Source organism: Mixophyes fleayi, chromosome 3 (assembly GCF_038048845.1).
Source record: "Mixophyes fleayi isolate aMixFle1 chromosome 3, aMixFle1.hap1, whole genome shotgun sequence".
NCBI lineage: Eukaryota > Metazoa > Chordata > Amphibia > Anura > Limnodynastidae > Mixophyes > Mixophyes fleayi.
In genome coordinates, this window is record NC_134404.1 from 96099092 (window position 1) to 96127036 (window position 27945).

Below are 27945 nucleotides of genomic sequence, written 5' to 3' on the forward strand. Positions count from 1 at the left end.
TTTCAGTGGTTTATACCATATGACAATAAGATATGTGTGTTCAATATTAGTTTTATTATACTAACTTATTAATGCTGTAAAAATAATATAAAAAGTAATAAAAGTGTATCAATTGTTTCCAGAACAATATGTTATCTGAGAGGACAGATTTCAAGTTGACACACGGTCATGTTACAACTGTCACATCATATGGAAGATGGTGTCATGCTATTTTGTAGTGCTATACGACTAACAGGTCAAATTTAGTTAACAATAATTATTTATCAAATAATAACAGTTGAAATAGATGCACTACATTTATTGTAAATGTGAATCTAAAGAAAAAGAGTGGAATACCTTTGTACATCTGCTGAGGCTTAAGGACATATCCACAATCGCCATTCACCTTAAATTTTGCACGGTTTAATTCCATCATGCGTCCTTCTGTCTGGTAGTTGAGTGCCACTGTAAGATGTGAAAAGACTGTGAATAAATGTAGAGGCTAGGGCCACAATGCCAAGTGAGCAACATGTGTGCAGTGTCTTTCAGATAGCCCTGTGCTTGCTACAAGCTAAACAGAAAAAAAAAAGCCTTCCCATGTGATACTTAGTCAATGTATTACGTGTGTTACCCTCGGTTATGCCTAGATACCAGTGGATGTAAATTATATACTGCAATATCAAGTCTTTCTTTGTCTCAGTCATGTGTGGACTCTAGGAGGTATATTTACTAAACTGTGGGTTTAAAAAACTTGCAATGCTGCCTATAGCAACCAATCAGATTTTAGCTATCATTTATTTAGTACATTCTACAAAATGACAGCTAGAATCTGATTGGTTGCTATAGGCAACATCTCCACTTTTCAAACCCGCAGTTTAGTAAATATACCCTTAGGTCATCAAAACATGTCGGCATAATTACTTTATTGCCTAAATGTTCTTAAAATTGTATCCTGTGTTGATTGCCAAGCTAGGAAACCACAGGAGATATATCTTGTACAAATAATTTTTTATTTTTATAATTACTCTATCATGACCCCAGTAGACTGATAGCAATGTTCAATACTGTGCATATGTGTTCTGCAGCCAGGGAAGAAAGATGAAATATACACCTTACAGTAATTGCAAAGTTATACAGAGCTAGACAGAAAACGTTACGTAGAAAGTACAAAATATGCTTGTTTGCAATACATTTCCACTGGCCAAATGTTGCTTTTATAGTCCGGCTCTTAGAAATACCCCAGTAAACACCTCTATGTGACCATTGCAGGTTTGGTTGGAAATGCACACGATGGAGAGAGTAAAAACGTACCACAAAGTCCAGCCTATCACCCCATTAGGACCAACTCTTTCATCCATTTTAACTTTTCTCCTAAAATTCATGTGCAGTGTACCCTCATTTAACAATGATGATGAGGGGTTATATACGGATCACTTTTCTGTGTTTTAAATGTTTTAACATATTTGTCGTAATGCATCTAGATAAAGCACTTTCCTGTATATTGTGAGCCTGGAAGCTGTGAAAGATGTCCCATTCAAGGTATAGACCTGGGGGTACACTTACTATGTGACTGTTCCGTGGAACCGCCGATTCCCGGCGCTTTGAAGTCAGTTTCTTCAAACAGCAATTTTATTAAAGACAAAACCCAATGGGCTTCGTCTTAAATAACAGTGCCGTTTAAAAAAATTATGCCGGGAATCGGTGGTTCTACGTAATCACCATATAGTAAATATACCCCCTGATGTCCACAACCTATAAGGAAAAACATACATAAGTAAATGCATGAGGCCCTCTTGTCGTACGGAGAGTATCACATTAATTGTTTCTCCTCCAACCCATAAATCTAGTTCTAATAATCTTGGCCCGCAAAACTAAATCTTGTTCTTGAACTTAAGTGCAAAACTAGGCTAATTCATGCTTCTAGTCTGCGCACTGAAGGAACGCTCCGCTCCGCTCCAATCCTCTTAGCTCCTCCCAATTCCACGTGCAAAATCCATGCATGTGCATTTACATTATGGTAGGAACATTTTTGCATGTTCTTACATAAGACTGAACAAGTTGGATGTATGAACTTTACTTCATAAAGAGGTGCATGAATTTCTCAGGATCCTGAAAACATTGCTGTTGGGGGACCCTGCTTTGTGGAAAACTAACTCTTAGTCTGTGCCTCCCCCTTCCCTCTATTTCCCTCCTCACATCACGACACTGCCTCTGTCACAAGCAAGGGGGGGCTGCTGGAAATGATTAACAAGCTAAAACACTCATGCACTTAGAAGTGCAATGAAGCATATAACAGAACATATAAACAATGTCAAGGAACCAGCAATGTGATATAAAATTCTATATTACAATATACTTTTTAAATTAGGAGCAGTACATTAAATATGCGCACCTAGCTGGATCCCAGCATTCCAGTATGGCACCGGGTTAAAGTTACTGGAGTCTATCCTGTATGCTGATGGATAGATTCTGGTCAGCTGTTTCTGGTTGTACAACATGAACTGTTCTGACTTCTGCTGAACCACTTGGTGAGCTCTGGTCTCGCTGAAAGACAACACATTTCCTGTAGACCCTGAAATGTAACCAAGAATACAATGAGAAAATGAGAAAACAATGATTTCTGCAAAGATAAAGTGCAGCTCAGGGGACATGTTTAATAAAAGTACATGATGATCTGCTACTTTCATTAAACAGTGGTGGTAAGCATTTATATTCGGATAATCCACTAGAATTTATACTGTTGTAATGACATTGTTGTATGGAGTACTGATACTAACGCATCAGTATTTTATATCAATTTGACAGTGACAACTTGTGTATTATAAGTAGCAAGTTACCATGGACTTTGTTACAACTTGTATTACAAGGAATATCTGTACTCTAGATCAGGCTAACCAATCGGCGGTCCATGGTCCACATGAGCATTTTGGTGGCCCCCAATTTCCTTGGAAACTCTTGACAGTAATGGATATTATAACTTCCTCAACATGTTGATAGCATTGCACTGTCCACATGAATTACGTGGACAGCATTGCACTAAACAGCACGTATAGAATGTTACCTTAGAGTCTCCTTATTTGTTTTGTTTTCTTATTTCCCCATAATGTATTAATAACTTAAAATCTGAAACTCCAAGTAACAATAGAGTTGCCTTTGCATCTTAAATACCACTAAGAGAGAAAACTAATGAAAAAATAGAAGATGGTCAAGTTTATGTCACTTCTGTTGTTTTTTCATACAGACCTAAAAACTAGAGATGGTCACTGACCCCCGTGTTTTGTTTTTGGATCTGGATTACCTTCGTGTTTTGGTTTTGCAAAACCGCCATTGCGTGTTTTGGTTTTGTTTTGCCATTTTTGAAAAAAATACAATGTTTTTGGTCTAAAATAACCTAATTTAGTGCTCAACAAGTTTCTTGGATAAGTGAGGTAATTCTAAAGCTAATAAATTATCCAAAAAACAGTTTAATCCCTGGTAGGCCGTCCTTAATGCGAACACTTGCCTGCAAATTATACAGACAAACCTGGTTGTCTACCTCCTCCATCTTTGATTATTTGCAATGTAGCCATCGTCTTTGGGTGTATATTACACCCTCCACTTGTAGTTGAATCGAAAAAAAACAGCCTGTATAGACTGTGGAATTAGAAAGTAAAAATAAATGGACCACGGTAGTTTGGTATCTGTCTGCATCAGATCCCCTCTCCACTAGACAAATCTCCCCCTCATCCTCTTCTAATTCAAAAGTGGCATCCTCAATTGGTGTATCACCGACTACACTCGGGCTGTTCAGGTACACATCAGCAGAACTGCTGAAAGGGCCCCTCTTTATGGGTACACTAACACAATGCTCACGATTAGACATCCCACTGTTGGATGAACTCTCCACAGGGATTGGTGTAATTTGTGAATCAGAGCAAACATTATCCACTAATGCAGGGTTGTCCAACCCGCGGCCCGCTGGCCGCATGCGGCCCAGCACGCCTGTGAATGTGGCCCAGAAGGAGTTTTGGTTGTGGCAAGGGGGCAGCACTGTTAATGGAAAAAAAAATCTTGCAAAAAAAAAAAGAAAGGAAAATACTTACCTTGCGGTCACGTCAGCTGGTACTCCGGCTCCCTCCCTTGTCTCCTCCTCCGTGCGGGGCTCGCAGTGAATGTCGGGCGTGATGTCATCACGCCCAACATCCATTGCGGAGCGCAGCACAGAGGAGTCACCCGCGCGAGAAGAACAATCAGCAGCACAGAATTGGAGAAAAGAAGAGAAGAGGACAAGAGAACAAGCCGATTAAAAGGTAAGTTAAGGGGGATTTTTTTTATCATATCAAGGGACGCTGACCAGTGAATAAAAGTCACCTGGTCCTGGAGCATCATGGACCTTATCTCCCTGCTACATACTTCTACTTGTAATACTAATGGGGAATTATATATTATTCTCTTTGGCCCATTATAAGTTGTTATCCCTTAACTAACATAGTGGTGTAATTAGCAAAACAGGTCACAATTTGGGGTCACAGTGATGTATATGTCAGGTACCGCAGGCCTGGTCAGGGCACCCTGATATACAATGCCTGGCTTAAATGCACTTTATTGATATTGCATTGAAACAATACAAAAAGTGATTATAGTATAATAACTAGAGAGGATTTTTTGAACAGGGCAATTGAAAGGTAAGTATAGGGGGATTTGAAAAAAAGGGATATATATATATATATATATCACTTTATTTCTCATATATATATATATATATATATATATATATATATGTTAACTATGTTTTCTATGGTTTTTTGGATGATCAGCTATCGTTATTGTTAGTGTATCTTATGTGTGGCCCAAACCAACTCGTCGTCTTCCAATGTGGCCCAGGGAAGCTAAAAGGTTGGACACTCCTGCACTAATGCCTTACTGTTATCTTTGCAGCTCTGCTTTGACGCGTAACAGTAATTGTGCACCAATTGTAGGCTCGGTAACTTTTTTGGATCTGCCACTAATAAAGAAAGGTGAAGGCCTCATTCTCTCTTTGCCACTGCGTGTGTAGAATGGCATGTTGGCAATTTTTTTTTTCATCGGCAGTTAACTTTTCCTCAGTTAGACTTTGTTTCGCTTCAACAGCGTAAATTTATTTTTGGTGTGTGTTTTTTGGATGATTTCAAAAGACGGTGTAGTTTGACATCGCCTTTCCCAGATGACGTACTGGGAACACTACCATCAGGACTGGTGACAGAACCTGGTTGCTCATTCTGCTCATATGTGGGCTGCTTTGAATCCATTCTGAGCCCAAAGCACTTGTAGTGCTACAAATTATTTGGTAGATACTGCTGACAAATATGACTTTTGACAGCCAGAAATATTTATACACAATTATGGGGGACACCCCAAAAGCACTGGGGAGTGCTAAAAATTATTTGGTAGATACTGCTGACAAATATGACTTTTGACAGCCAGAAATATTTATGCACAATTATGGGGGACACCCCAAAAGCACTGGGGAGTGCTAAAAATTATTTGGTAGATACTGCTGACAGATAGTAATTTCGACAGCCAGAAATATTTAGGCAAAATAATGGGGGACACACAAAAAGCACTTTGAGTGCCAAATATTGAGAAAAAAAAAACTCCTCTATCCTCCTCTCTTCTCTAGCGATTTTTGTTAGCACAATTGGAATCAGAATATTGTATTCTCTATCCCTGCTGTAATCAGCCTGTGACTACACCCTGCTCTCTCACTCTGTCAAATGGCGATGGATTGCTGTGGAGGCGTGTATTTATAATCTTCAAGTATCGCGAGAACCGAGCCACGAGATCCGACGACGTCACGATGACGTTCGGCCTCGATTTGGATTCCGAGCGGGTGGGAGAGTACCGAGACTCGGATACCCAAAGTTAGGGTGGGTTCGGTTCTCTGGGAACCGAGCCCGCCCATCTCTACTAAAAATCCAGACCCATAAATTCCATGTTAACGCCTTGTACCATCCTGAAGCTCATAGTTCCTATTCTGAAAAGTAATCCCTTAACATTATTTAATAATGTACAGTTAATAGCTAACAAATCTCTCTAGAGAATTGTACAAGATTTCCTTGTCCCAACCATCCTTGACAGGCACATACTGATATATTTTACAGAATATTTAAGACTTGGAAACTATGAAAATCTTCATCTATTTTAATGAACCTATCCTACTGCAAATTATTCCATACACAAATATTCCTGCTTATTCTCGGGCATGGATTAAGTAAACTTTTGAAAGCATATACACTTAAATATAACATACTGTGGACCAGCTGTTTTTTAAAATAAGAACCCTGCAATGTATTCTCTTTACAAGGAGAGGAATGACGTGGTGATGCAGAAAGGAGCAAAACATTATAATATATGGGTTTCATATAGGGACGTCTTACGTCCATATGAATTTATGTTTAATATACACAGTAGAGACAGATACAGATGAAATCGTGCTGGGTTCACTTTTGCTCAATCAAACGGAGCCCTGCTCATCACATGAAAATTGCATCAATAGTAAACTTGCTTTTCATCCACTTTTCATGCAATTGAATGTTGTCCTGTTGAATTAAGAAAAGTGCATTTAAAGCAGATAAAAACGCTAACACCCTTTTGAGATGCTGAGTAAGACTCAGTTTATTGTATTAAATGGATAACTGTTCAACACAGGAAAAGCTCCCTACGTCTGCGTAGTTCAACAGTAAGGACATCACTGACCTGAAAGAGATTAGAAACTCTGACATGGTGATGTAGTGCCTCTAGATAGGCAAAACTCTGCGCTTCAAAATGCTCCTGTGATCAACTTGTTATTCCCCTTTTGTATTACTGGTAACATTAACGCATGTAATACTTTCATATTCAGAACAGCATAGCAGACATTATCTTTTCTCTTTTGAAAAGTGATACAGCAAGATCTAGATCTCAACAAATTAATGTAATCACTTTATTGTACCTGCTAGTGTCAAAGCAATAGGTTACCTGATTATATCAAAGGAGTATCTTACAATAATGCATTTCCTCAGGACAGTAAATTGATGTAATCAAAGGAAATCGGTGTATGTAGGTTACACTGTCCTATTTCTTAAATAAAAAAAATGCAGCCAGATAATAGTGCTATTTGTCTGCCTTGTTGTATAGGAGCAGTATACTAATAAATAGTGTCTATGTTGCGTGATAATTTGTTGTAACACTACTACTTGGTAAAATGAAACAAGTATTTGCCCATATTCTATGGTCATTAATACACTCTCTCAGAGTTCATGGTAGATCCAGTTTTTAAAAAAAATTCATGCATCTTGACCATGCAACAGTTGTGCCAAGTATCCGTTTTGTTAATAAAAATAAACTTTTTGGAATAGACATATGCTATGATTATCTGAACATTTTATGAAAAAAGTGTACAGCATTTATGTCAGGACCAGCCCTGATTCGACAGGTTGTAGCGAACTAAAGTGTACTGCAAGTTCTATAACAGATACATGCTTGTATGTGCACCAGAAGTATCATCATAGGTCATTTATAAGCTCTATAGCAATACTGGTAATGTTGGACCCAAATCAATATATTTCTCTTTTTGTAACGGTTTTGTACGGAAGCTCTCTTTAAAATTCTCGAACGGACTCATTGGTTTCCGTAAAGTCACCATAATGGTATTTTCATTCAAATGGAGCATGGTGGCTTAGTGGTTAGCAATTTTGTCTCACAGCACTGGGGTCATTAGTCAGGGGCGGATCTAGACTTTATGTTTAGGGGGGCGATTTTGCATAATCACGCCCCTCCTTTGCTCTGATTGGCTGGCCTGCGTTAACCCCGCCTTCCGCCCGCGATTGGCCCCGCCCCCTCCCATTGTGGTCGCCGGCTGGGACCATTCTGATTGGCTGGCCCACATTTAGCCCCGCCCCCGCTCACACTTAGCCCCGCCCCTCCAATTTTAATCGGCGGCTGGGACCTAGCTTTTTGCTGCTGGGGGGGGGGGGGGCGGCGAATGCCCTGATCGCCCCCCCCCCCCCCCTGGATCCGCCACTGTCATTAGTTCAATTCCCAACTATGGTCTTAACTGTGTGGAGTTTGCATGTTCTCCCTGTGTTTGTGTGGGTTTCCTCCGGGTGTTCCGCTTTCAAATTGACCCTAGTCTCAATCTGTGTGTGTGTGTGTGTGTGTGTGTGTGTTAGGGAATTTAGACTGTAAGCTCCAATGGGGCAGGGACTGATGTGAGTGAGTTCTCTGTGCAGCGCTGCAGAATTAGTGGCGCTATATAAATATCGGATGATAATGAAATGAAAGGAGAACTAATAATAATTTTCCCATTGGCTTTAATTGTTGTGTCAATGTTGCTTAGTTTTCCCCTGTTCCCTTTCTCTACTTCACTGTAAGGCTGAGGACTGACTCCTTCGCCTATCACATTGTTCTTAGCTTCAGTTACACTGCTGACAACAGGCTTTGCTCCTTCCCAGATGTGTGCTGTAGAAGCAGCTATAAGAATGGAAGGAGTTTGTGAAAATAAGGGGAGATGGTGGTAAGGTGAGTGCTCTGTAAGTGGAGAGAATTAAAAACGGTTCACTTGCAATGGAGATGCAGGGGAATGGGCGGTCTCATGTGGTTCAAAAAAACCTTATTTCAAACTGTAGTCTGCTGCTACTTATGTCACCAACTATACCCCTAGCGGAAGGGAGGTCGTGATACGATTTCCCTTGCACTCTATTACATTGGATGGATCTCATAGTAGCTGGCATACCACATGTATGTATGTACATATATATATATATATATATATATATATATATATATATATATATATATATATATATATATATATATATATATATATACATACACACATACATACATTATATACGAGGGCCGGTTTAGCAGAAAAGAGATTACTTCATTGTTTTGGATCACACAATTGGACAACTACTAGGCATATTTCAGGAGTTTATATATCCAGCACTGCACCTGTTCTATCTCTTATCATTTGTTTTGTAATTAAGAGGTGGACTATGAAAGAACAGATCATAATTAATTTCCCTTCTAGAACACATTGTCACATTCAGATATTTACAAATGTTCAGGGTAACACTGAGCTTTAGTAGCTCCACATACCTTTGTATGGAAGAGAAATTGCTTTTGTGCAAGCATTTTAAGCAAGGCTGCCTCCTAGTATGATGTAAAAATAAGCATTTGTCTTGCTTACAAAGATAAGCTGCATTGTTTGGATCTATGTCAGCAAAACATGCAATTAAGATAAAAGCTCAAAGCTTGGACCAAAACAATGGCAAAGCTTCTTTTGTTTCTGCAGAAAACACTTTAAATCCAACTAAATCCACAAAAATGTAAACATAATTTAGAAATGAACAAAGCCAATCTTGGTATAAAAAAAAGAAAAAAGCAGTGCTGACCTCTATAGTTCAAAAATGCTAAAGTAATATCATTTATACTAACAAAAAGTGATAGAATGAAAATTAGATTTATTACTAAATAACTAACACATATTACAAAACTGCAGGTTTGAAACAGTGGAGATGTTGCCTATAGCAGCCAATTAGATTCTAGATTACATTTATTTAGTGCATTCTACAAAATGACAGCTATAATCTGATTGGTTGCTATAGGCAACATCTCCACTTTTTCAAACCCACAGTTTAGTAAATATACCCCATAGAATATTTTGTTAAAAACCTAGTGCAATCTCTGGGGAAAAATAAAAAAGTCTCCCCTGACTCAATGGTTTCTTAATTAATGTTATTGGACCACTTGATTGAAGAGGGACACATATCTGATTTGTCCATAAAGGCTTCCTTAAGTGCATACTCTTCAAGAGAGGATGTAAAAGCTTTGTATACACCCTCATAAGACAATGTATTTTACAATAATTCAATGAAGGTCCTTTATGATGGAGAAATGCACCCAATATCCGCCTTACCCATTACAAGAAACATGCCCATGTTCTGGATTTTAAAATTGACCCCATAAAACATGCTCTGCGTTGCCTTTTGCTTGTGGGCTACTACAGGTTTCCATTTTGCTCTGAAAATATTAAGTCTCAAGTAAAATTTGTGTCAAATAAATCATAAAAGTGAGAGGACATTGGGACTTATGTACACAAGCACGCCTAGCCCACAATTATTCAGAAACCGCCTGATTTTCCTAACTCCTCCAAGCAGTACATGCAAAACTATGAAAACGCACAACCGCATGCATTTACACAAAAATAGCCGCAATGACATTTTGAGGCTGCAGTATCATAAATGACCATTATTGGGTTTAAGTCACTATCACTTAGTGAATATAGTGCCTATGAACTGCATGTATTATGTGCAGTACTCTCTACACAGGACATAAGACATACCCAAACGATCAATGCACATAATCATAATACAATTGCGCTAAATCCTGTGCTAACATGACCATTGAACATGAAGATTAGACAAGGACACTGCAACTACCCAACATGACCTGATTATATGACGATTATAATACAATACTATGACCCTCTACGCAGACATAGAACATTACATCTAATTATAAATGTCATGACCATTGTACCTGATAATACAATTTGCGTGTAATATTCAAAAGCTACTATAACTACCCAACCTGACATTCAATTGAACTAAAATTAATCTTTATAAATATTAATGTACACAGCTTAAGGGATAATAATCATTTTCTAGAGACTGATTTTGGATATGGATAAGTGATTACTAAGAACAAGTGAAATAAGTGACATATAATATTCATAATACATCACTGGATATATAATGAGCATTCTATCATTTCCAAATTATATCAGGACTATAAACACTGCTCACCCAGACAAGGATACACTGGTATGACTCAAAGAGTTATTGACCGAGTTATACTGAGCTTTTCTTAGGTTTGCTTGGGTGCACTTGTACTAGGTAACAACAGGCCCCTGTTACAAGGCAGACATTCCAAGAGAGAATGGCCGCAAGAGGATACTGCGGAAAAAAGTAACTTCCTCCTACTGCCTTCACCTTCCTCCTGGTCACCTGTGGCAATTGGTGAGCTTATGTCTGGGACTGTGAGGATTTTTATGTACACAGGAAGCTTTTAGATCTACTTCTGGTTTCTTTTTTTTACTTACTATTCCCCATTTGTCACATATAATACAGTGCAGAGTTTTACACATTATTATTGAGCCACAGATTTTCTTCACTATCAAGTCCCCGGTTGTTTTTTATGCCAGGAGACGCAGGCAGGCAAAGTGAACAGTCATAAGAGCGGTGGTTGGCATTTCCTCTGGGGTTTTCAGTGTTATTATTGTATGGTGAGCAAACTTAACCACAGTTATTCCTTCTCCAATTGGTACAAGGAGGACCTCTCCCTAACGTTGATTCCTATTACCCTTGCCTGTTCTCTTCTCATCCGTCTATCCTGCAAGACCACAGTATGGAACTGTAAGCTGTTCCCACTGATCTGGCTGTACAGCACACTCTCTCTACAACTGTGGGAAAGTTGATGTTTTCTTAATTGATCCAGAGTTAGAATTTTAATCAAATGTCAAGTTTAGTAACTCCACATTGGATGCTCATTTTTCTATATGTCCACAAGTGTGCAAAAATGGTCTAGCAGAGATGTGATGTCACATCAGACACAAACATTCTGACAGCCTGTTTGAAAACTCAGGGCATTTTATTGAGTATATCTCAACTGACAATGACTTTTATAACTAGAGGGTAGAGACATCGGTCTAGTGGGAAGAGCACCCATATATACCTATGTAACCACTGGGGATGCTGCAGTTAGACTTGAGCATCCAGGGGTTACTAGTCACAATTGCATCAGTAACAAAAGATATGGATATTGTCATTTACCAGTCCAGGAAGAGAAACTACATCACCCACAAGGCTACTGTGAAAAGGGGGCGGAGCCTAACAAGACTGAGAAACCAGAGAGCAGGGGAAGAGGGAGAGAGAATAGCAGCCTGAGAGAGACTGAGGTGTGTGTCAAGTCCAGATAGGTGACCCTAAGCAGAAGGGCACTGGATTGGTGGTCTGAGCAGAGAGAACAGACAGTCTTCTTGGAAGCCACAGTTTGAAGCTGTAGGAGGAGGTTTGCATGCACCTTCAAAGAAGGACATTTTGCAAGTCAACTATTTTGGAGAAAATCAAGTTCATATACTGGTGCAGATAAGTAACTGGTTAATATACCTATATGTTATTGTTCAAGTAGGGTTTGGACTATATCTGGCCACAAGGGCTGAAGTGTCAGGGATAGATGGGTGGGCAGGTAAATGTGCAACAAGTGTTTGTTTAAGCAGCATTTGAGTTTATACCACAAGGTGATATCTCTGGTGTTAAAGTTGTGGAACTACAAGTCCCAGGATACAAAAAGCAAGGATACAAGCTGAGGATTTTACAGATGTTGCTACAGGAAGGTTTGCATACTGTGACTGTTGGACTTTACTTTAAGTGATTTAAAGACCTCTAAATGCTGCAAATTTGGACACATTCTGGTTCCATCCATACAGAAGGGCCCCAACTTGCAGTGCACTGCTCCATCTGTGTGGTGTGTTTGAGTGCTGTCAGTGTGTGTGTTTGGCAGTATATGGTAAAAATATAAGTAGATATATATGCATTCACCCTTTGAGATAATTCCACTATCAGGAGCCAGTAACGTTAATATATGATATATTGGTCTGGTGTATAAGGCTGTGACAATTAATGTTTATGTTGTATGCTGGTAATATTATTGATGTATTGCGAGTTATTGTGTTAACCTGGTGTTCATAGTAAGAAGTGGTACTCCACTTTTATCCACACTGCCTTATTACTGTATTGTATTGTTCACACTATTATTTCAAATTATACCAAAGTATATTTTTCTATAAAATCACAAAGCTGTTTCCCGAATCTCCCCCTGGTGTATCTTTAGAACACCCCCCAGAAGAGAAAGCAGCGATTCGGGAGGAGACACTGAAAACCGAGTAGAGAGGTGAGCAGCATCTGCATCATTCAATATATATATATATATATACACCCTCACAACGCATAATACAGAAGGGGGTGCTACACTTACCCTGAAGACAAACAGTAATTCAGCTTGGTGTCTAGAAGTCTTTACTACAGTAGTTGTTACTTATATCTACACACACAATATGTAGAGAATGCATTCTTCACCTTCACAGTATACTATATACAGCTGCCCATTCAACAGAAAAATAAACCATGCGCATAAATAATTCATAGTTATAATTTAAGATGTCTCTCTGTCTACTCCATATGTGCACTATCAATTAGCTGATAAATAAACGACTGATGAATGTGTGCTAAATAATGAAATAATGGTTTTGCATAACAATGGTAAATTGTATGCTAAGTAACGAAATGATGGTTTGCATTGCCAGTGATGGATTTAAACTAACACGAGTGTCATCAATGTAGGAAAACATTATTCCTATCATTAAAGAGGAATTATCATTAAAAATAACAAAGGCTTATCTCGCAGCACAGAGCTTGCACAATTATGAGCTACTACTGTGAAACAGCAGCTCTGGTAGCGAAATGTCAGTCTTCTGCCATTTCCGAAGCACAAAAAGAAACAATTGTTTTTTTCCAGCATTCTGATAAATAGTCAACAAAACCCATATATTATTATGTGCAATTTCCAGCACCTGTTACCCCAGCAACATTAGTGGCTGTAGATTGTAAGCTTGCTTGAACAGAGCCTGCAGTACTTATGAGGATACAAGATACATGTTCTTTATTAAAGCTGTGGCCTATATACAGGTCATAGTATAGTGTATATTTAAATCATTATGGTGTGCATGTATGTATGTTTTTGGACTTTTTTTCCTTTATATTTTGCTATTGCTTTTTGTTAACTGTACCGTGCTGTCTCACCCTGTATCGTGTTTCTGTCTGTCCCTGTACGGCGCTACGGATACCTAGTGGCGCCCTATAAATAAAAATTTATAATAATAATAATAATAATAATAATATTTATTTATTTTTGTACAGGTCCATTTGATGATTTTGAGTGGATCTCAATGACATATAAGCCAATGTTAGACCATTGTGCCGGTTTCCTCCAGACGTACTAAATACAAAACCGCTACAGAACTGTTGGAAACTGGCAGCGTAGTAAATTTGCCTTTAAGTCTCTCCCAGAACGGAAACCCTTCTGTGGACCTCAGAAGGGTCATCTATGTTATAATAATCAATCAGAGATTACCTTGCCTGTGTGACCAGAGTGTTTATAAGAACATTTTTTCCTCTTTCGCTATCTGAGCTGGATTACACCCTGCACACTGAAGCTTGTAACTGTGGCCGCCAGCCTTGGTTGAGAACAATGCACCAGCAGTTGCCACCAACAGAAGGGCATACAGTTATGTCCTTCAGAATGTAGGGCAGCAATTGCCATAAATATGACAACAGATGAAGGATTCATTAAAGACCGATAAAAACTGTGTATAGGATATAAGAGTACAGGTTAACAACCCATGCATGCTGAAAAAATAATGAGAGAAAATCTTGAAAGGACAACCACTGTGCTAGGTAAAATGTGATGACATATTTTCTACCCTACTCAATCAAAAACAGTTAAAGCCACATCCCAAAACATTCATGGCCAGTGAGGAAATATTTTAAACAGATTGACTCAACACTGTTAAAAGTTGAATAGTGCTCAATCAAAAGGCCAGAAAATATCATAGGCCTTTATTGGATTACACAAATGCATATTCAGAAAAGAGGAATTATTTGGGAATGAATTATTTGGGAGACGTAAGTCTCAAAACAGATGATCTGGAGTTTTTCCTTCTGCTACGACAACGACTGATTCCCGCAGGACTATAATACTGATCTGTTTGACCAGTCTAAACTTGGCTTTGCTCAGCAAAACTATTTCTCTATACTCCAAAACATATGTCAGGCTGATAACCCACATAATATCAAATGTAAGGATAAAAAACAAACAACTCAAAACAAAATAATGCTTTTGTTCAAATCATATACAATCTAGGTAACATCTCACCATCATCCATGATGTCCTGTGCAGCTACTGAGTTTGTGTACACAACCAGATCAGATAAGGCTCGACATAATTTCATAGTTTTCCTCCGACGGCCCAATCTGTTAAGTTATATTAAAAGAAAATATTTGTAATTCAAATTTTGAAAACAGTCATTATTGCATACTGAGTGACACAGATAACACATATATGTAAGAATTGCACCCAACATACAAGTGGAGCACCATTGCCAAACTATTCAAAGCTAATCTGATTAAGAGATCGGGCACAAAATAACACAAATTCTCCATTTAAGGGATGACGTCAAAGGGTCAATAATCTAAATGGAACCCCAACTCTTAGATAATGGACTATAGCTATATTTATCCTGCTATCTGATACAAATCTAGATAGCAAGAAAAGTAAGATTGAGATTATTAAAGAGTATTATAAATAACTGTTCAGCCAAATGGTCTGTAGAACAAAACTACTCAACTACTTGGTGTCTTCATTAAAGTAAACCTTTTGTAATGTGCACGCACACTTTTAGCTGCCTAGGTAAAGTTCTCACATATTTGTAAATAAAAACTGAGGCCTGCACATTATTTGATGTTTGCCAAGGTCATAAAATCCACCTCATATTTCCTGTTATGTGCCAAATTAGGTAAAACCCAATTCCCCATTTCCCTGTAAATTGGGCATAAGGGGAAAATATGCATTGCAAGCTAAAGATATTTATTTGATAAAATGGAGATACCCTTAATGGTGCCCTGTTTTATTTACCAAGGGGAATCATTCAAGACCAAATTCTCTCCTATTGTTTAATAAATGTTTGTACGTTAATACTGTAGCATAAAATTCAACAAGCTGTAATCAGAAAACTAACATGTAAGGATATCTCTGAATGACATGGAATATAATACTACTTTCTGGTATAGTCTCTTACCTGTAGTGAGCGTTTTCAAAATCCTCTTCTCCACCAATCCAAGCACAAGTAAGCAAGATACCGTATGTAGCTTGGCTCCACCTACAGCAATCAGGAAGCAAGGATTTGAATTTCCCCGGCCCACCCCATTCATTTCCAATATTTCTCAAGAGCTAGGAAAGAGTTACAGTGCAGAGCAGTTATCACGGAATACAGAACACAAAGCAGGACTGGTAGAAAATGATTGCTGAACACATCAATTGGATTGTGTGCTAATAACCTACAATATACCTGATGCCAGGCTGGTGCAGTACAAATACAAAGTAATCAATTCTCATTCTCTACCAGTCAAGAGAGGTGAGGAAGATGAATTGGAAGGACAGAAATGGAATGCAAGTATGTGATTTTCAGCCAGCTCCAGGGTAGCAGGCAATTTTTATACGCCACTGATGAAAATTAATACAAAATGCTAAACTAGGACTACCCTGCTGTAACTAAGACATGCCCTTATATCACACAGAGATGGAAAGGCAGTTACTGTCAGCCGACACGGATCCTGTACACATGTTATGGGGTTGGCTAGGATAAATGGGTGTTTTATAGTGAATCTGCTGATTTTTATACACACTACTGTCACATTCACATAGCAGTTGTCAGGATTTATATGGTTGTAAATTTAAAGGCTCGTGTTGGCCTCCAGCATCAGTGATCATATTATATACCAGTCAGGCTATTTTGCAAGTATGTAGAAAATGGTCATTAAATCCATTAGGTTACATACAATGTTATACACGTGGCACAGTACATGCACTTTAATAAGGATCATTTCATAGGAATCAATGAACCCTATTTTATTCTCCATTTAAGTTGCAACTGGAGGTCAGAGATCAATGGTCAGACACCATATAAAAACAAACTCTGCACAACTGTGATCTGTAACATGAGTGCACCATGAGTGTCCAACACTAAGCTGGATGAATGACAATTAGTGATAATGGCATTGGTGACAATTAGTGATATTGGCATTGGTGACAATTAGTGATATTATTCCTAGAGCTAGATCAGGGCAATGAGCACTGGTATGCAAATATTTTCTATTAATATCTTATGTTTGTTATGAATAAACACTTCCTAGTATACACATTTATGTTAATCTGGATAATAATCCTTTTATTATGATATCCATGTCAACCTTAGTATGTAACCTGATTGAATAGTGGATCAGAAAAAAAGAGACAAAGTAAATAGTAACGAGAGAGACAAGGTAAGACATATTGGACAAGATGAAGGGGTTGGCTGTGCTTGATAAAGCCCAATTAATTACTACCCATACTTGTGTTTGGCTTGGTGGTGACAATATAGCGTTGCTGACCGAGGTTGAAGCTAGTGTTTGTATCTATATCTCCAGTATAAATATATATTTAGCTATTTTCCTTATCTGTATCAAAACATATCTTGCAAACAGCAAGTAATAATCAAGGTTAGTGACATTATCACATTGATGATTTTGTTTAGTTTCAATTTACTTACTTTCAAAGTACTTAATAAACATACATTGAATAGCATTGGAATCAGTTCTGCTATGTCAAATCTTTATAAATACATAAAGAAAATATAATAATATTAATAATAATAATAATAATAATAATAAGCTACATCTAATGTCTGCTTTTAAACTTTATATTAATATTGCAGAAACATTGATGTAATGTCATACCAGGTTTTTACAAAAAATAGCAATGACATATCTTAAGGTTATTATATAAAACCCAAAGAAATCCCTTTGCATAGGTGAGTGTGCCAAATCAATTTACTTCCTTTTTCTATCCCTCAATTGGTAAGTAGGTCGTTTGCAAACATGGCTACTAATTGTGTACTGTTTGGAAACCAACACTAAAATGTATTATCTTAACTGCAGCATTAAGGATTCATTGTTTTGCAGCAATATTCTTTTAAAGTAAAAAAAAAAAGCATGACTGCTTGCCTGCCAAGTTCAATTTATTTAATGGGGAAGGGAAGCAAGTGTACAGTCAAGTCCATAAATATTGGGACATTGACACAATTCTCATATTTAAAATTAAAGCTGAAAGTCTGCAGTTAAAGCACATCTTGTTAGTTTCATTTCAAATCCATTGTGGTGGTGTATAGAGCCCAAAATATGAGAAATGTGTCGATGTCCCAATATTTAGACTGTATATAATATTAAAACTTGAAACTGAGTTTAAACATATTCATGCTTATTTATTAATAATAATCAAAAGGGACTAGTTTTCTAGTTCTGCTTATTGCAGCAACATAGACATAAGGTACAAAAACAAACACAAAAAAAAAAAAAAAAGAATATAAGGTAAAAATAGTAACAATAAATTGTAATTGCATTCCGTTCTTTAAGAAAAGACCTCCCTTCCTGCACCTTAGGGAAATGGGTGGGGGCATGATGACGAGATTCACCACAAACTGCATCCACATTGCCCTGCACAAATACGCAATTCATGGTCCATGGGCTGCTATGACTATTGTGACACTATTGAATTCTACTTTAAAAAATATATGTAAGATTCCCTGTTAATGATAAATAATAAATGTGATTTTTTTTTAAATTAAGTCTGGTTTTGTTATACATCTAAACCTAGCTATTGGAGTTAGTTCCTATGATTACAGTGCCCTTATAATGATAGCACGTTTCCAACAATGCTGTAGGTCTGTAGGATTATTGCTGTTTTTTTTTTAAGTTTCTTTCTTTTTAAAGGAATAACCAGTCAGATTAGAATAGTTTTTACCAGTTGCACAGGTGATTTGATGTATTAGATGATGCGTGAATGAGCAAGATGATTACAGAGCTAGAAATGCAACAAAACAAATCATATAAAATGAAATCAAGAGGTTCTGAAAAATACAACAATTACATCAGGTCTGTATGTCATCTTCTTTTTAGCTTGCACAGTGGAAAATTGCACAATAGTTATATTATCCTTGATGTTAACCTGATGTTTTCAAAATTTCATATATCCTCCCATCAAATAGTTTACTCATTGCAACAAAATTAAGTTATAATATATAAGAAACAGTTTCAGGTTTTGTTGGTAGTGTTCCCTTAAGAGCTCTGCTTTAAAAGAATAGCATGTCTTAATTAAAGGAGGGATAATACTGAAGCACAGTGGGATCTTTAATCATTTACTCATAATGTGAGGCATTGTGCTTTTAGAAGTGAGCTAGATATCATACATTTGAATGTCTAAGGTCAACACTTATACGGAGCTAATGCTAGCTAACAAGAAGCATAAATTATTATATACATGAGAAGATATTCCAATCACTACCACATGATCACAATACTGCAAAGGATTCTGGACTTGCTGGTAGGAACTCTGACCTGTGCATCTGCCCTGACTCCCTTGGAGGGGAATCTTCATCTTCATCGGTGCTGCAAGATTTTGATCTGGATTTTGCAGTTCTCTGCAGAACAAACAATGAACAAATATCTAAGGGATAGTTCAATTAGCCATAAAGTGTCTCCGGAACATTCGTGAGACACTTCCCGACGGAGATTTGACAGAAAACTCTGCTCATTTTTAATTGCACCCCACAGAGGTGCGAGAAAAAACTGAGTGAAGATTTCTACCATAATTGCCAGCAATGTGCGCGTCTCGATGTTCGTGCGCTATATCACCGGCAATTTAATTCCACCCTATATGTGCATAATTTGTTTTACTTCTAGGAAACAATGTTATACAGAAGTAGATAGGAGCAACTGATTGCTAGAACAACAGTGATTACAGGGAAAGGCCAGCTTTGGTATATTCTACTATACAGGCAGATGAGGTTATATTTTCTTTCCTTATACATAACAAATTTGCTGTGTAGATACTATTATGTCCAAAGAAAGACATGAATGAACGGTTGTCATATCCAAGAACAATGAAGATAATCAAATTTGCCTGGACAATTGAATCTGCAGGCAAAGTTCTTCTTTGATGTTTTCCTTTATAAATGTACTTTAAGTAAGAACTTAAGATAGCAAATAACATACTTCCTAAAAATAGAAAATAAATATCTGTCATTGCAAAACATTATTTAGTGTAGACTAATAGTAGTTTAACCAACTCAGCCTTCACTGACTGGAATCTGCAGTTCATCAATAACCCAATAACCAATCTTTATCTGCAATATTAGGATAATATTATCTCAGTAATATCACCCATGTCTACATTCTCACTGGCTCTGCACATTCAGTGTTGCATCGGCTAAAACCAAAGCTATTCACTTTCATTCTGGCCACACACAGGATCCTGCCGCTTGGCGTCCATTTTGGCCATGTACATAAGTGGTCAAATGACACTAGGGGGTAAATGTATGAACATGCGGGTTCTCCAACACCCGCGTGTTCAGCGATTAAATTTTCAAGCGGCGCTGCATTGTAAAGGGAAACTTTACAATGCAGCGCTGCTTGAAATTTAATCGCCGAAAACGCGGGTGTTGAAGAACCCACATGTTCATACATTTACCCCTAGATCTGAACATTCGGCACTTGACCAGAGTAGCTGGGTCTTCTACAATGTCACAGAATCCTGTTACTGCAATCAAAAGACGTCCATACAAACAGGCCCACTATAAGTTATCCGCGGTCGTGTTCCAACTTTATTTACCAAGACACCTGATAATGATCCAATTGATGATGGATTGGATTATTATTGAGTATCGCGGTTATTTTGGTACCACATACAGATATCATAGCCTGGCCAGCATAACATAAGCGCCAGCCATTAATTATCTAATACTTTCAGCTTTAAATAGCGTGTTCTATTATATATTCTTGTATAGTTAAAAAAACAACCTAACCCTGTGTATATTTTACTAAAAAAACATACATTGCCATTCAAATCTTTTAGCACTTGAATAATTTTAAAGGCCAGTTGTGGCATATTGTCTGCACAGTACTACGCAGCAGTCTATGCTTACCTTATGCTTTGCAATGTTACCCATTGATGACCTTTTGGATTTACTTCGATCTTTTGTATCTGAATTCTGTGTATGAAATTGGTAAAGTAATAATTAAATATTCACATAAGTATTGTTTCAACAAATTAAAATGCAATAGTCTTCATTTTATTTATCAATGCATATTAAAATGACTGCAATGCACAGAAGAATGGATGGATGGTTTAGATCAGTGTTGGCTAACCTGTGACACTCCAGGTGTTGTGAAACTACAAGTCCCAGCATGCTTTGCCATATATAGCAGCTTATTGCTGGAAGGGTATGCTGGGACTTGTAGTTTCACAACACCTGGAGTGTCACAAGTTAGCCAACACTGGTTTAGATGGATGGCACTATTGGACATTTCCCAAAGTTAACTATGCCACGCTACCATTGTTACACAATGGAGCGACAGGGTTAGCGTGCCACGAATTAGAGTGTCTTCATTGTCACTGGTTCACATCTTACACCTACAACCAAAGCTATTTTTCTATTATTATTATTACATACAGATGTAGGTATTCACTCACTCACAATCGTTTGCTTTATCATATGCAAGTAATTATTTCCATAGCATGAGTTGTCATTAAAGAGTACATGCTACAGTCAGCAGTTTCACCCTCTTTGAAGCTCATCAGTGTATGGTTGGGATTCTCACTAATCATGTGAACCTCTGTAAATAGCTTTTTTAGACGTTAACTCTGCTAAAATAGAGATGTTTATTTATATCTTTGACAGTAGCTAAAAAATCTCATGAGCTGAAAAGCCTCTCCAGCTCAAGTAATTTATTCAGTGAGGTTGTCTCTACAGTGCGTCACACACTCAGCAGAAGTTGCATGAATCCTTAACATGACAAATCCGCTGTCTGCAGATCCCATTCCAACCTCTGGCCGGTGTGATGCTTCGCCCTCCAATATAGATGCATATTTACATAAACATCTCCCTAACCGGTTTCATTTTTTCAGTTTAATATACAAGGAATGTAACGATGGATAAATAATGCCATACCTCTAGGCAGGTAAACTCTACAGTTATTTTTCAGTACTCACATTTCAATTAGTCTATCTGCTCCCAAAACACATTTGCAAAGTACAGTATCACTCTTTGATCGTAAAGAAATTAACAATTAATTACTTAATAATGACTACCAAGGTACGTAATCAGTGCATTTATCCATCGCACAGATGAAAATTTGCTTTAATTAATTAAAACATTATTTACAGTTTGCAAATATGCTATAATGTCAGGTACTGTAGGCTATACAATGATATGACCCACGTAGTATTGTGAATGAATATGATTCAAATAAATACATTTTAAAAAAAAATCAGAATTCAGCATTTAGTGATGTTATTGAAAAAAGTGTTCTACTACTAGTAAAATGTCACAAGCAAGTTTATTCCAGATAGCAAGTACAAAAAGAATTTAAAAGATGAATTTTAGAATGACAACAATTCATAAGAAAGAATATGTTTATCTATAATCACCTAATTATAGCAACAGGTGGAGTATAAACAGGGCACATCCAGGTTTTTACACAGTTTGATGCTTTAAACATTTGTTAATTTGCCAGCAGCAGTAAAAGCCAAACAATGTAGAGACAGATGCTGTCTTTATCAAGCAATCTGAATTTTACTGCAACAAAGCCCGTAGGACAGAGTCCTATGCTGAATATATTCACAATGCCAAAAAAACAGCTTCTGTCTACAGGAACCACAACAAACATGTTTCAATCTCCAATGTTCCCTGCACTACACAACATGGCACCTACATAATAACTATAGTGCAGTTATTTTGTAAATACACCAGTTCAGAATTTTTCAAAAGGCATTTGGACTGTTCAAAAAATATTGTTAAAAGAAAAAATATATTTAGAAATTATACTAGACATTGTAAAGATGTAACTATCGGAAAATGTCTGGTCTCTAACTTGAACAAACCTTGATTTGTTTCACGATGTGAGAATCATGGCTGATTGTCTTAGGGCTCGTTCACACCTATCCGTAGCTTCTGCACTTTTCAGCCCAAAGCAATGCTTGAAATGTACATTAAACATAGAACCATGGAAAATGTGACTCATTCCCACCATTGTCTTTTAAATTGTTAATGTTGTACTCAACGCAGCACACCTTCTTAGTGGTGCATTAACGCGTGCTACAAGCACAGTAGGTTGTATTAAGGCATGAGAAGTACATGCAGAAAGTAATAAAATGTGTAAAGCTTGCAATAGTTTTCATGCAATGCATTTTAGCCATTTTCCAAGCGCATGTGTAAGAACGAGCCCTAAAAATGCAAACATGAGGGATAGTCTCAAAAGTGTTAAAACTATCCTTCAAACATTTAGATTAAATTATACTATGCTGCTTTATTAGCATCCTATATCTCTCCCAGCATTTATGTTTTTAATCCATATATTATTAGGACATAACGATTTATGGTTGCATGATGTGAAATTGAGGTAACACAATTTATAAAAGTTTATATGGGGTTTGCAATGAACATCATATGGCATAAGCTTAAATACCAATATATGTTTTTCTTTTAACAGTAGCCGTTTGTAGTATGAAAATACAGCTATATTCAGGGCCTGATTAAGGGTTCTGGCCGCCCTAGGCTAATACGGCCGCAGCGCCCCCCCCCCCCCTCCTCCGAATATATAGGTGTATAGGAACACTCCTGAATATGAATGTTCAGGTGTATTCTCCAGCATTCAATTTTAGACAGATTGTGCCATTGTCTCTTACCTGTCCTTGCTCTTTTCTCTTGCAACTTTGTTATCCTCTCGCTGGCTTCTGGAAAGTTGGCGTCCTTTTTTGAAAATGCAAAAATGTATTATAATGCAAACCCTGAATGATTAGGCCCTTTAGTTAAAACAAAACACTCCATTATGGCCAGCTAAAAGTACCCCATTGGACAGGCATATATAAGCAATATCTGAATATTTGTTGTCAATCAAATACAAACCTCTACCAGCCCCATCTCACTAATATTTAGTATTCTAGTGATTGCTGAGACCACCCATGTGACCACCACACAATCATGAGATTCTGCCCCCAAAGCTGCTCTATTTTTTAAATACCCCCTGCAGCCATTTTCCTTAACCACAACCCCCCCCACAGCCATTTTCCTTAACCCCTGCTGCAGCCATTTTCTTTACCTCCCACCCTGCATCCATCCCCCTTGCAGCTATTTTCCTTACCTCCACTCTGCTAGCTAGCTATCCCCCCCCATCACATCAAAACTCCCCCAGTCACATATATCAGCCCCCCTCCTCTGCCCTCCTTCATACATATCAACCTCTCTACCTCCCTATAGATTTTCATGGCAGCCCCCCCCTCCCACCCTATAGATTTGTATGACAGTCCCCCTCTCCCTCCCTATACATATGCATGACAGTCCCCCCTCTCCCTCCCTATAGATATGCAGGGCAGTTCCCCCCCCCCTATAGATATGCAGGGCAGTTCCCCCCCCCCTATAGATATGCAGGGCAGTCCCCCCCCCTCCCTATAGATATGCAGGGCAGTTCCCCCCCCCTCCCTATAGATATGCAGGGCAGTTCCCCCCCCTCCCTATAGATATGCAGGGCAGTTCCCACCCCCCTCCCTATAGATATGCAGGGCAGTTCCCCCCCCCTCCCTATAGATATGCAGGGCAGTTCCCCCCCCCCTCCCTATAGATATGCAGGGCAGTTCCCCCTCCCTATAGATATGCAGGGCAGTTCCCCCCCCTCCCTATAGATATGCAGGGCAGTTTCCCCCCCCTCCCTATAGATATGCAGGGCAGTTCCCCCCCCCCCTCCCTATAGATATGCAGGGCAGTTCCCCCCCCCTTCCTATAGATATGCAGGGCTGTCCCCCCCCCTCCCTATAGATATGCAGGGCTGTTCCCCCCCCTCCCTATAGATATGCAGGGCAGTTCCCCCCTTCACTTACCTGTAGTTGTGCCAGCGTCGCTCCTCTCCTCAGATCAGCAGATAGGAAGTAAAGACGTCCTGCTTCCTGTCTGCTGCACAGCAACAGGCAGCCTGGCGATTGGCTGTGTGTTGCTAACCACTGACCACCAATGCTTTTGATCGTCAAGCCCTCCACCCCCCTCAGCGGCGACCCCCCCCCCTCCCCCACCCCGAAAAAAAAAATGAATGAAGAAAAAAAAATAATTTAATTTTTTAAAAAAAAAATACCCACAGTGCCGCGCCCCCCGGGACCCAGCGCCCCAGGCTGCAGCCTGGTCAGCCTAGTGGTTGATCAGGCCCTGGCTATATTGTCCTGTATTTATTTTATCACCATTCTGCTATATACCAGAGAAATATATTATATCTTAACAGTCTTGAATAATTCACTAATTGGTTCTTAAATCATGTGTCCAGCACATGTCTGTTTTCTTATTATATGTACAGAATGGAATTACTGATTCCAGTATTCACACAACAACAGTGCCGTCCTTGTGTTTTTTTTAACCATTTCAGTTTAAAAAACAAAATAACCACCCTCATATTTTGTTATTGTTACAAATGACAACACCAATTAAGATCAGACAACCGCTAATTTTATTTTACGTTCGTGAAATAATTAATATTTTATCAGGTAGGACAAAGTAATAATTTGTATCTTAATGGGTTCACTATAAATTGATGGAGTTTTAATAGTTTTCATTAGATGGACTGCATAGATCGTGATTTGTTATGAGCAACTATGACAGTGACAGATGTCTCTCTTGGTGTTGTAACATTCATAATATAATTCCAGAGTTATACAGAGAAAAACAATTATACAAACATGAATATGCATTGGCAGCACCTTTCAAAATCTTTACATTTCGTTTAGGTTTTTATTCCACAAATTATCATCATAATCAATTTATATAGCGCCACCAATTCTGCAGCTCTGTACATAGAATTTGAGCCATTCACATCAGTCCCTGTCCCTCCGGAGCTTACTGTGAAAATTATAACACACACACACTAGGGTTAATTTTGTCAGCAGCCAATTAACCTATCAGTATGTTTTTGGAATGAGAGAGGAAACTGGAGCACCTGGAGGAAACCCACGCAAACATGATGATAACATACAAACTTCACACAGATAAGGCCAGGAATCGAACTCATGACCCCAGTGCTGTGAGGCAGAAATACTAACCACCGAGCCACCATGCTGCCCAATGGAAAATTTCCTCTCCCATCCTCCATGGTAGCCATTAAGATGGGTTAGTCCCTTCTAGTGTTGGGTAGAGATAAGAAATTGAAAACGCTCCCAGTTAGTATATAGTGCAACTCCTCTCCTCGCTGTGCCTTTTTTTCTGTCTATTTAGTGATGAGAGTTAGCAGTTTATTATTTTCGGTGTTTAGGGGCTTACCTGCTTTAAATGGTCTCGGTGATACACCATTGGTGGTGCAATGTTCCGAGGAGGATGGATGGCTACTCGTGGATCATTAGCTGTTATTTTCAGTAGTAAACAACATGCAAGGAAATTGGTATTCAAATTTGAAAATGGCAGGTGCTCGCCATCAAAAGTGCTTTCTGCGTACGCCACATCCAGGGTTAAAGGACGCCAATATGGAGGATAAGGCAGACAGGGCCACAGAACCGCTACAGCAAGCATTCTCTTCTCCATGAAAGCACCTCAATTGAAGCATAGAGGCACTGCCATCAGGATGGAGCCCGAGTCCAACCCTACCAGCTGAAAAGTACCCGTTCTAAGTAAGCCCCTAAGTCAGGGGTGCTTGTTTTCTGGATTTTAGTAATACTCTTCCAATATCAGTACTCTTGCAGAGCCTGTGGAGGGGAAGAAAATAAAGCTCCGCAGCATAGGATCTGTGGAGCCTGTGACAAGCTATTATCTACTATGATGTGGTCTTATGTGCAACATGTTATTCCCAGTCCCAAGGAAGTAATCCCCGGCCACCTGAGCAGCGGATAGCCTGGATAAGAAATAATTTGTGACTAAGAAGCTTTTATATGGTATATTAAGAGAACAAGGTCCTAATACAAGTATGGACTCAGAGGACAGGGCTTTCCAATCAGGACTGGACTCTTTAGAATGTGTTAATGGACCAGCTAGTATTGAATATGGGAAAATAAAGAGGCGATACTTTTTAATGTAGAGATCTGCTCAGGTACATATATAAATCTATAGGGATGCATGAAGAACCAACCTCTTCTGCAGTCCAGAAGTAACTTTTTGAGGATCGTTAGCTATGGCTTAAGCAATAAAAGCATTCTGGCTATGGGTTGAGACTCCTCACACAGATGTCCAGGAAATTAGTAGTAGGCAAAATTTGTGGAAAAACATTGAAGTAATGTAGAGAGGAATGGTTTATCTTTGTGATAGCATCACCTTTTCAGACAGAACTATGGCTTCAACAGCGAGCTCTCTGGCTGCATATATGGGTAACCGACGCTCAATCTACAAGATCAAAAAGTAAGTCAAAGCATGTTGACGGAGTCAGGAGAGCACAAGAATTGGCCATTCTGTAAGGACACGGCTGGATTATAAACAGTCCTCTTGTGCCATCACAGACAGATGCTCTCCTGCACCATAGTAATTCTCCCTTGGGCCAAGTGGAACATGCTCAATCTTCAGTTAGACTTACTCACTCCATGGGTTCCCAGACAAACACCTCTGGATCATGCCACTGATTAACAAGGACACCAGGGAATCTCTGAAATGCTAGCAGAATCCAAAATTAAGAGAACTAGAAGTGTTTATATCAGAAACCAGACTGGATAATATTCACAAAACAATCCAGCACTACAGGCTGAGGGACAATTCAGTCCTTTCATTCTCAGACAACATGACTGCAGTCACATTCATAAATTGCCAAGGTGATACCAACAGCAGTAGCAGCATAAGTCATGTCACTGGCAAAAAGAAACCTGAAGCTGCTCTCTGCACTTCATGTGGTGGGCGGACAGCATGGTGTAGACGACTATCTCAGTTGAAAACAAGTTAATCCAGGAGAGTGGCACCAGGAAATATTCCAGTTATTAACAATAGACATAATGTCGACAAATCATAACACCAGAGTGGCCAGGGTCTTCTCCTGGCACAAAGATCCAGTAAACGAAGGGAAAGATGCCCTGCAATCCCATGGTCCT

The 27945-nt window shown here is 38.6% G+C and overlaps 1 protein-coding gene across 4 annotated transcripts in view; it reads right to left on the reverse strand.

The window, feature by feature from the left end:
* PLCH1 (phospholipase C eta 1) overlaps window positions 1-27945 on the reverse strand; it is a 109845-nt gene that overhangs the window by 18303 nt on the left and 63597 nt on the right. For 2 of the 4 annotated variants that reach the window (XM_075202025.1, XM_075202024.1), the window contains exons 9-14: window positions 20834-20899; window positions 19248-19330; window positions 15896-15976; window positions 14974-15071; window positions 2372-2551; window positions 337-444 (exon numbers count right to left, since the gene is read on the reverse strand). In XM_075202025.1, the coding sequence (XP_075058126.1) occupies window positions 337-444; window positions 2372-2551; window positions 14974-15071; window positions 15896-15976; window positions 19248-19330; window positions 20834-20899 (616 nt within the window). The remainder of the gene's footprint in view (window positions 1-336; window positions 445-2371; window positions 2552-14973; window positions 15072-15895; window positions 15977-19247; window positions 19331-20833; window positions 20900-27945) is intronic. The other 2 variants (XM_075202027.1, XM_075202026.1) reach the window with 1 other exon arrangement.